At 35.7% G+C, this 10,309-nt stretch overlaps 1 protein-coding gene across 1 annotated transcript; it reads right to left on the bottom strand.

The window, feature by feature from the left end:
- Positions 1–1,013: 1,013 nt before the first annotated feature.
- Positions 1,014–10,015, bottom strand: LOC125834733 (uncharacterized). Its single transcript, XM_049513880.1, has 10 exons — positions 9,836–10,015; positions 7,985–8,044; positions 7,851–7,890; positions 6,449–6,627; positions 6,186–6,224; positions 5,956–6,042; positions 5,784–5,844; positions 2,563–2,687; positions 1,475–1,566; positions 1,014–1,386 (listed from the first exon to the last, which is right to left on the bottom strand). The coding sequence occupies exons 1-10, from the start codon at positions 9,881–9,883 to the stop codon at positions 1,272–1,274; spliced, it is 846 nt and encodes a 281-aa protein (XP_049369837.1). The 5' UTR covers positions 9,884–10,015; the 3' UTR covers positions 1,014–1,271.
- Positions 10,016–10,309: the final 294 nt, after the last annotated feature.

Below are 10,309 nucleotides of genomic sequence, written 5' to 3'. Positions count from 1 at the left end.
TTGATGAAAATGATAACAATTCGCTTAGGGTAACAAAGTCATGTGCAAACATATGGTTAGTTTGATAGTTTTTAAAACTTATGGTATATATCATATTTCTTAAAAATGTGAAATATATTTCCCAAATAGTATGGTCAAACACATGGTGAAATTTCACCCAAATTTTCACTCAAATAATATTTGCCAAAAATATTTGAAAATCTATGATCAAACGCTAGCTTAGTTTCTGCAAAAGAATATATGATAATCATTTCTTGTTTTATGTGTACATTTTTTTATTTATATTTTTATATTTGAATGTAAGCAAATAAAGTAATAATATTATCCTTAAAGCAATTATATATAATCTAAACAAATATTATTACAGGTGAGAACGGAATAAGGGTGATGGGGATGGGGCCTATAATATGAAGCAAAGATTAGGTGTGCTAGAAGATGCGGAAAACACAACATATATTAATAGATAACATTTCATAGATAAAATAAACATACTTGAAGTTGAAGGACTATTAGTACTACACATAATATACATTAGGGACAAATTTGAGTGAAGAACCATCTTGGGATATATTTTTTTCTTCTCAAACAAACAAATTTAGAATATGAAATAACCCATTGCTTTGGTGAAAACTAAAATTTCTCAAGAAGAGCTTTTTTGGACTTCGATCTCAACTGACTTTTTGAATTTTCTTTTGCACATCTACCAACCTCGGGACAACTTCAAACATCGCGGATTCGAGATAAAATGTCTAAAGTTTATGTGATGGAAATAAAAATAAAAATAATTGAATTTCAATCGTATGTGCCTAAACTTCAAGTAGAACATGTATCTGTTTACGTCCCCCAAATTGTTTTAGGCATCTTACCCCAACTCAGCCACACACCATAAGAGGAACAGATAGTCCCAAAAATATATATTCCGTCCCCTGCTCAGGTTTAAACAAGCTAGGCACATTGGAAAAACATTACTAGCAACAGAAGCTAATCACAGCACAAGGAACTCGACAAAGACAAATTCTGCGGTTTTCATACCAGAAAAACCATTCCAGCTACGATGGGAAGTTTCGAATACATTATACAACTGACCACTTTCCATTGCTTTTACAGTTTCTATACCAAACAATGCCACCATTGAGAAACAGTCATAACCCTGCAGAGCCTGCTTACTGTTACTCTATATCTATAATTAACATTCAAGTTGCACGTCGATCCAAAAAAGGTGAGAGGTCACGATAAACAATCTACAGAATTTTGTGAAGATGGAAGGAGGCTCAAATGTCTGTCAAGATCAATGATGACACAACAACAACATAAGCTAGAAAGAAGAAAATTGCTATCTGAATGAAGAACTTGGGATTGTCCCTCATGTTTGGAGATGTTACCGCCCTGCAACAGTGAAACAGTGACATTGTCAATTTGGTTGGCAGAAAGCAGCCTAGTAATTTAACAAGTTTTTGTCTGCAAGGAGAAATACCTAGCAATGCGTTGTGAAAGCCGATGAAAAGGCATGCTTTGAATAAACACAATACCAGGCCCCGTTAGGACAGCTGTCACCAGATTATCATTCTGCAATGGTACAGATATTGTTAGCACTTAGGACCATGACCTCAGAAACCAAATAACAAATGACAACAGCAGATGCAAGTCTGATTAGTTCCTTGAAGCAGAAGATAGCATATATTTTCATAGATAACCAACATTCACAAGTCAGGTTAGTTCAGTCATTATTAATAAAGAGAACTCAAGTAATTTTACTGTAACCATCTAAAAAAGTTTCGAACTCTGCATACTAATGGAAAGAAGTACAAGAAACTTGCAGGTAATCTGATCTTTTATAAAGGAAAAATTACACTTTTGTTTCTTTTGCCCACTTTGGTAGAAATGATATCTGGCTTTAATTTCCTTTTGTTTTTAGGTGATAACAATAGATCAGGGATAACTTGCGCATCTCAACTAACCTCTCCATTCTCCACCAGTACAGGTGTCAACTCTGTTCATCAATATGTGAAAATATCATCTAACTTATTTTGCCTCTACAGAGATTTGACCCCTGACTTCTCATTGTCTAACTGCCTTTTTAAGTTGAATACTACTTTTGTTATGAACAAAGATGTTGCAAGACGAGTAACGAACACGAAACTCCAAAACATTGCTGCCCAGCACAGGTATTACATTCACATACAATGAGATTTTTAAATCATTAATTGATGAATATTATCCAGAAAGAAACAGCTAGGATAATATTTTTGAAACATTAATTGATGAATTTTTTCTTTTGATCAGTAAAAGATAGTATTATAGATTGCTAGCATTAAGAAAATGCTGAGAAGTATGAACAACTAGCAACAGTTACATATTTTGTAATCCGCTAAAGACATCAAACATAACTTCTACAGAAGTAATTGAAGCCATGCTGCACCAAAAAGAAAGGAGATACATCCGTATTTAACTACAAATACAGATTTCATTAATTGTTGAATATTGTCCAGCAAGAAACAGGTAGGATGAATGAGGGTGAGGGGGGGGGGGGGATATCAAACAAACAGACATGTGAAAACATACCCCAAATACCACCCTTCTCATGGGTCCATTGTATTTCACTTGAACATTGACAGTTGATGATAATGCAACGATACTTGGCACATCAACAGCAAGTATCTCACCCACCTCAAGATTTTTCTGTACAACTGAGGAAGAAAAACACATTTTGTCAAAGAAAGGAATCAGAAAATAGAACTAATGATATTTTAAGACCTCTTAATCTTATATTCTTATATAACTCGAATAAGAAAGTAGTCCAAGCATTCTTCTTATTTAACCATCTGATTCCCCCAAGAATCCAGTACTAGCTCAGGAAGACATGTCACGTTTCTGAATCACATGAAGGCAAGAAAGAATTTCCCAAAATAGAATCACATTAGTGTGGGATGACCAATAGTCAAAACAACAATAGCAACTACGCCTCAACTGCAAACAAGTCGGGTCGGCTATATGAATCCACACTTACCATGTCTCTCCATTTAAATTTATCTCGGGCAAACATTTTACAAATAAAATAATAAATACTAGAAGTTTCATATATTTTTTGTGGGCGTCAAAATCTTTGATAGGGCTAAAAGTGTGAATCCCCGTGAATTTCTATAATTAATTCGGGTTAATTTCAAGCTGAAGGATGCAATTTAATCGAACTTGGGTCATGCAGGACCCGCACAAGTATAACAAAGTCATGAGAACGCTTGTATTTAACATTGATATAGCTTGGAATTGATATAAGTATTGGGATTAAATGAAGGAATCCATGTTATTAAGTTGTTGGGATCATTAATTAGTAATGATTGAAGTCACAATGAGGGAATGTATTAGTTAACAAAATGAAATGCAAAGTGAAACAAATTTGAAATCAATGTTTCTCTAAAGATAGACAATTAGTAAACTAAGGAATATAGAGAAATGGAAACACTGCCTGCACGTTGACAACCAAAATTTGGCGTTGTGCAGATATCCCGCAGAGGCAAAAATTATTTCTGGATATGTCTGTGTTTGTTGTGTGACGCACAAGGACTAATTTTTGCTACAGAGTAAATCTATAATGGTAATTGGGGAGAGAGAAAAATGGACCAAAAATTATTTAAGTTTTGGGAGTTTTAGGAGCGTCTATGGTATTACATCCTCATTAGATGAGTTTCTTTGTGCATTTATGGATGGCATTCAAGTATTAAATACTAGCCATAACACCAACACCAAGCCATCATTGAATTTTAGATTCAACCTGGTAAATTCTTGACCTCTTGCTCCATTATATTGATGATAAGGGTATTATTGATGTGTTCTTTAGTTAGAAACACCAAGTACTTCATGGATTGAGCAAGACATAGAATGTAGGATTTTTCACCATTATTGGGTTAAGCAAAGAAGACAATAGATAGTGTTGACTTGGTGAAAATTAGTTAAATGCTATTCCTTCTAAAGCTGAAAGCATTCTTATTGAGTATGACATGAGAGATTTAGAGTTAAAGCTCAAGAATTAACTTCTATGGTGAGAATATGGATTTTACTAGACTTGAGAAGTCGGACCTAAGCGTTGGACACTTAGTTAGCTTAGTTGGTGTTGTGGTGACGCACCATTGATATACGTGTGTTTGTATATGTAGACAAGGAATCCTTGGCATCGTTGGATCTTTTGGGGTAAGATTTAGAAAGAGATTCGAGGAATGTTGAAACTTACTACCTCTTGAAGCTTATCCCAATTTTCATATTGTTGAATTGATTTTCGGAAGTGGTATAATGTGAATCCTAGCTTGTGGGGGAGTAGGTTGAGATTGCACATCGAACTACATGTGCCGGTTTAGGTATACATTCCAAGGTTTGTGGGATAAAGTCCCCTATTGAGAAGGCAAATGATCATTGCTTGATGTACTGAGGTTAAGTTGACTTGTACAGCAATACAGGAAGCCGTCCAGGCAAGTAGGTCAAATATTTATGACTAGGTTGATCACCCAGAGTCGTTGTTTCTATTTATGCAAGTGTCGGTATGGCACTCCCGGTAAATGATAAATCTCACATGATTATGATTAATCTTTTTTTTTATGACAAGGAAACCCGCAGCCGCTACCCTTTGGGTGTGCATATGGTAAAACCCTTGCTCCTATGCAGTAGCGCGCAAACCATAAATGAAAGGTAACCCGCACTGCACCCAGTGCGACGAGCTTGACCTAGTAAGTAAACCCCTTGCTTTCGCTAGCAAGGGGTTTTGAACTTGAGACCTCCAACATGGAAGTCCCAAGCCTAAACCACTGGGCCTCCCTGAAAGGTTGTTATGATTAAGCTTTAATGCTAAGAAATGAGGATTTTGAGATGTATTTTACTTTGATATTTATTTCATTGTTTAAACTAAGAATTGATATAAATGCTTCTTTCTTATATCAATCAATATACATATCACTCGATTTCTTTAAATCTTGTCTCACTTCTTGGGGAAACAGTTGCATGAGACAGCTTAGGCCTTTTGACCATTCAACTTTTGATTTCAGGATTATGTGTTGACCATCCTGAGCCATGTGGTTAGGAAAACTTCACCTCTTCCAATAGGATAGTTTTGGTGAGACTCCATTTACGTCTCGTGGATCTTAGACTGTGATATTCTTTGAGTTGTCCGGGTCTGTCTTGGTTGACTAGCTTAATCCTTGTCATAGAAGTTCCATAGACGGTGGTAGTTCTTTCGAATCGTAATTATGATTGTTCATTTGGAATGCATGCATGATAATTTATTACTTTTATGAATATTTCATTTTCAAATGAAATGTGGTTTGATTTAATGGTTGTATTCATGCATGGTTTTCAATAAGATTTGGATTTTCCAAAAAGCTTCCGCACTCATGAATCTAGGTGCATAAGTAGGGATTATTAGATGGGTTGGTTTGCTCGTGCCGAGCAAAGTCCGGGGTGCCTGTCACGTGGATTTGGGGTGTGACAAAAAGACTTCTAAAAGCATAGGACCTAAAGTAAACATACAAAATATGACTAAAACAAATTCCTAGCTTATTGGTATCACCGATATAGATCAAAATAAAATCTCATTGAATGGTGTCAGATAATTCTACAGGTTATTGGACCCTCAACATTTTCTCCCTTTTCTCTCTCAAATGGCAGGGTGCTGGCTCAAACAAGCACATATAAGACCAAAAATGAAAGTGAATACCCATCATCTGTTCTTGGCATGTCATCTTTAATATATTTCCATAAAACTCTTAAATTTATTGGTGAAGTGAGCTTCAAAATCATACCAGAACCACCCCCAACTACGAAAGCAAGCCCTTGGCCCGATATCTTCTGCCTTAAGAATCCCTGGAAATGTTACAAGCATATCAGTCAAAGGCTCAACCTGTTTGTAGCAATTAACATCAGTAAGGAAACTCATGCCCAGATATTTAAGCCAAGATAATTCGGTCATCTCACCTCTGCACTTGCCACGAGGTTACGTGGCCTTTGGTCAATGGTATTGCTGACTTTGACATCATTAATGGAGCAGAGGAATGCATCTGGCTACAAAATAATATCTTAAAATCATATGTCAAGATAGAAAGCATACTTAACCGGTAAGCACGTAAACAAACAGGAGCGCTGCTTTAAAGGAAGAGAACCTATTCGCAAAAGGGAAGTAAAGAAAGATAAAGAATTATCTTTACCTGGCATAAGATTTCACCTCCAAACTTTGCTAAATCAATCTGTAGGGAAACAATGAATTAGAATAAAACAAACCACAATTAATCTAGTAATAGTATGTGTAAACAGAATAATATATGCTAACAATTGTGTACTATGCCCCACAGCAAGAACAAAGAAGATCTTATTCCCAATTTCTGGATTGATACACACAAGCATGCACATACTAACTATAGAAGATTGAATAACCAAACAAGATAAAGATATAGTTTGGATATGAACGAACCGGGAGGATTCTTGCCAGAGAAGGAGCAGCAATTCCAACAAACCCATCAGTTGTACCTGTATTGTGAAGAACTATGCTTGTAGTATTCTTTCCAAAAAGCCATTGCCAGACACCTGCTTCGTTTTCAGTGGCATAGACATTTTCCATCTGGATGGAACCAGACATATAGCACATGGACCCTGCAAAGCATTCGAAGATTCCCGTAAGTCAGTTAAGAATGAGTAGTAAATATCAAATTTAAAAATGATTTGTGGATATTTTGATTAAGTTATACTCCCTCTGTCCCTAATTAGTTGTCCACTTTTCCTTTTTTAGTTGTCCCTTTACTTGTCATTTTGACAAATCAAGAAAGGACAATTTTTTTGCCTATTATACCCTCAATTAATTACTTTGAAAAATGTAGAACTTCTTGAAAACCTTAACTTTTTAATTCATCTACTTCATAATTAATAGGGGTAAAATGGTAAACTCACTATGTCAATAATTGTTTTCTTAATAGGTGTGCCAATTCAAAAGTGGACAAGTAATTAGGGACAGAGGGAGTACTAAATATCCTTGAGCGAAAGTATAGGACCTGATAAGATACAGTGCTCTATGTATAAAATGGCAACTTAACATTTTTCTGAGGCAATATCTCTCCCCTCCTCCCCCATCCCCACCCCCAAAAGGCAGAGGAAAGAAATGAAAGACTAAAAACAAAAAAACCAGTTGTATACACCTAGCCAATTGTTAAGCATTCAAGACAAATCAGTAAATACAGCAAGCATTTGTGGGGCATGACCCAATTACTATGATGTGTAAATACAAGCACATTGACACAATAAACAGACAGTTTACTATTTGTTAGGGGTGAGTGGTTCAATACGACAACCTTCTAGAAGCAAGCCTATTCCTTAAGTGACACATATTAGACCAAATTTTTTCATGTCATGCAATGCTCGTCTTCTGTTGCATAAGGTGTGGAAACTGTGTAACGTAACCTTTCAAATTCAGACTTAGTAAATGTTTCTATCCCAAAAAAGTAGTTAGCAACTATGAGCAACAACTTCTACGTACTCCACACATACTTGTACACCCTTGAGAGTTGAGGCAATATCAGCTCACTAGTTGGTTAAGTTGTAGACTTTACAACCAAACCAACATGCATTCTTTAATATCAGTATAACGGGCAAAATGAGGAGATTTGACATCATGTTCAGTGTAAGACTAACTCAAGCAGTCAAGGTGCGCGCAAGCTGGCCCAAACACCTCAGTTATTCTTTTTCAAAAAAGGACTAAAGTTTGATAAGCAACAGGCTCCTTATAAAGAATATTTTGTTTTGATCAGGTAAAGTAATTTCATTAATAAAGGCATCCAGAGGATGCAAAAGCAGAATACATAAGAATATGATTAGCAACATACCAGGTTTTGCAATAATTCTTTCTTGTGGCTTCAACATAATCTGAAACATATATACAAAAAAGAGAAAGAAATATATTCAGATAAACTTAATAAGTTTCCCTGTTACCGAGAAGACAAACTGCATGTGAGGTTACCTGAACGATCTGAGCTTCACCGCCCAGAATTTGAAAAGGTGTTACAGCATCTTGCGGACTCTACAGCACAAACATAATGCAATGGTCAGGATATAGCTTTGTGTAGACAGAGGAAGGGCGAATTGGTTCATTATTTATGTTATGGATCTTCAGCCTAACTCAAGAGGTGATGATTGCTCAAACCGGACTCTTCCCCTACCCTCACACCCAGCGTTGGACATCTGATGCATGTGCAATTTAATATGCGTGTCCAACATTGGAAAGGAGAATTTGGATGGCTTTTGCACTATTACCATGATAAGAAATGGACATTGGAGCTGACTCATCCCCTAACGCTAGCTCATGGGGGAGGAGTTCCCAAGACCATATAAGATGACCAATTATCCATTCCACTATCGATGTGAGACTTCTAACACTCTCCCTCACATCCAGACCTAGTAAACTGGAGTGTGGACAATATAATATGGGGGCCCAAAATCAATGAAAAAATAATTGAGATGGGCATTTACTCTGATACCATGATATAAAATGGACAATGACCGGACTCATCCCAAAATGCTAGCTCACGCAGGAGGATTTCCCAAAATCATATAAGGTGATCAATTCCTCATCCCACTACCGATCTGGGACTGCTAATAACTTATTTAATTCAGACCAAGTTACAACTTTGCCTACTACAGTATTTATATCTCCTTTTTTTACTGTGAGCGACAAAACCAAGCACGCATATCATATTACACATAGTTTCCAAATTTTCTATGATGGAAAAATAATTATAAGTAACTGGACAGTGGCAGAATAGCATATCCTTTAGTAGAAGATTTATGTGCTTGATCTTATTTTCACGGGATTCAGTTTCATAGTCATGAATATTGAATATACTTAAATAGCAACTTTAGTCTTTCCTACCCTCTCAGCCACTGCTATTTAACTTCATTGCCCATTTTTAGCATCAACACTTTCCCTCTCCACAAATTCCAACGTGAAAATTTAAGCTGCTAAATTTGTAAACAACTACCTGAACCTATAGCTCGCGAGTTAATAATTTCACTTTCCAATGATGATCCAGAACCTTAACTAGGGACAGTTCATAAGTTGAGACAACTACCGTTGCAAATAAAATGAGATTCTATCAGGACACCCTTTAACATATCAATCATCACTTAAGCATCACAAATCCTCTATATCCATTCTAATACATCCAACAAATATTAGCATTTCCCAAAAACTCTTCAAAACACCAAACTCATAACTTCTCCCCTCAATGTGATTTCCCAAGCTGTAAAGTTCCATTCTTTTAACCCTTCTCCCAACTAAAAAGCAAATTCTAAAATTTTTATACACATTGTCAATCCTGATTCTTACATAAACTCCCCCCCACCCACCCACCCCACCCAACAGATTTTACACACTCGAGCCGAAACAATTTCAATCAGTAAGAACAAAAGAAAAGAAAAAAACCTCAACCACCAACTCCAACTATATACAAATTAATTGTGCACTCACCTCGACTAATTCCGCAGGACACACACGCACCTCATACTAATTCCATATGATACAAATGAGAAAAAAATCACATAGTATTTTCCTTTTATCTATGCTGGAATTTGAACCTACCTCCTGCTACTCAACCCACTTCATTGAACATTGAACACTAAACCACGCCATTGGGTTATAAAAATTGATTTTAAAAAATTTAAATTTATGAATTTCATACTGTCATCACCAGAGAGATTAATCGGTGCAGTGACACCAACACTCTATAACATCAAATCCTGGATCCATCTTCGAAAAAAAAATACAATAAAATTGAGAAAAAATTCCAAAAATAACACAAAAACTTGCGAATACCTGATAAACAAAAGGTTGAAACGGCGTCGAGAAAAATGGGGCAGCCATAGATCGAATAAATTTCAGAATTTTCAGATCGCCGGAAGATCAATTTTCCGATTAGGATTTTCTTTTTTTTGGTTTTCTCTTTTTTTGCTGTTAATTTTTTTTTTTTGTATAAATATTTTTGGTTCGTTTTGGATTATACTGTATTAAATATGATATTAATTAGTAATAAGGTTATGCTAAAGTATAAAATTTTATTGTTCCATAAATACCCTTTGGTTTTCATTTGGTTTTGTAATTAAAGTCAATGGCTCGTTCAATAAGCAGTAGCGGCATTTTGGTCATTTGAATAGATAATTATTTATATTTTTAATATTTATTTGTAGTTTTAATAATTAATAGTACTATGTTGTTTTCCTAATGACGTGGCGATTCCTTATTGGTTAATATATCCCCATCGACGTGGTCTTACTTGTCCAACCTGTCGAT

Source organism: Solanum verrucosum, unplaced genomic scaffold (genome assembly GCF_900185275.1).
Source record: "Solanum verrucosum unplaced genomic scaffold, falcon-dt-bn FXZP01000149.1, whole genome shotgun sequence".
NCBI classification, from domain to species: domain Eukaryota; kingdom Viridiplantae; phylum Streptophyta; class Magnoliopsida; order Solanales; family Solanaceae; genus Solanum; species Solanum verrucosum.
The sequence above is the reverse complement of the archived record's forward strand: the minus strand, read 5'-3'. Positions and strand labels throughout refer to the sequence as shown.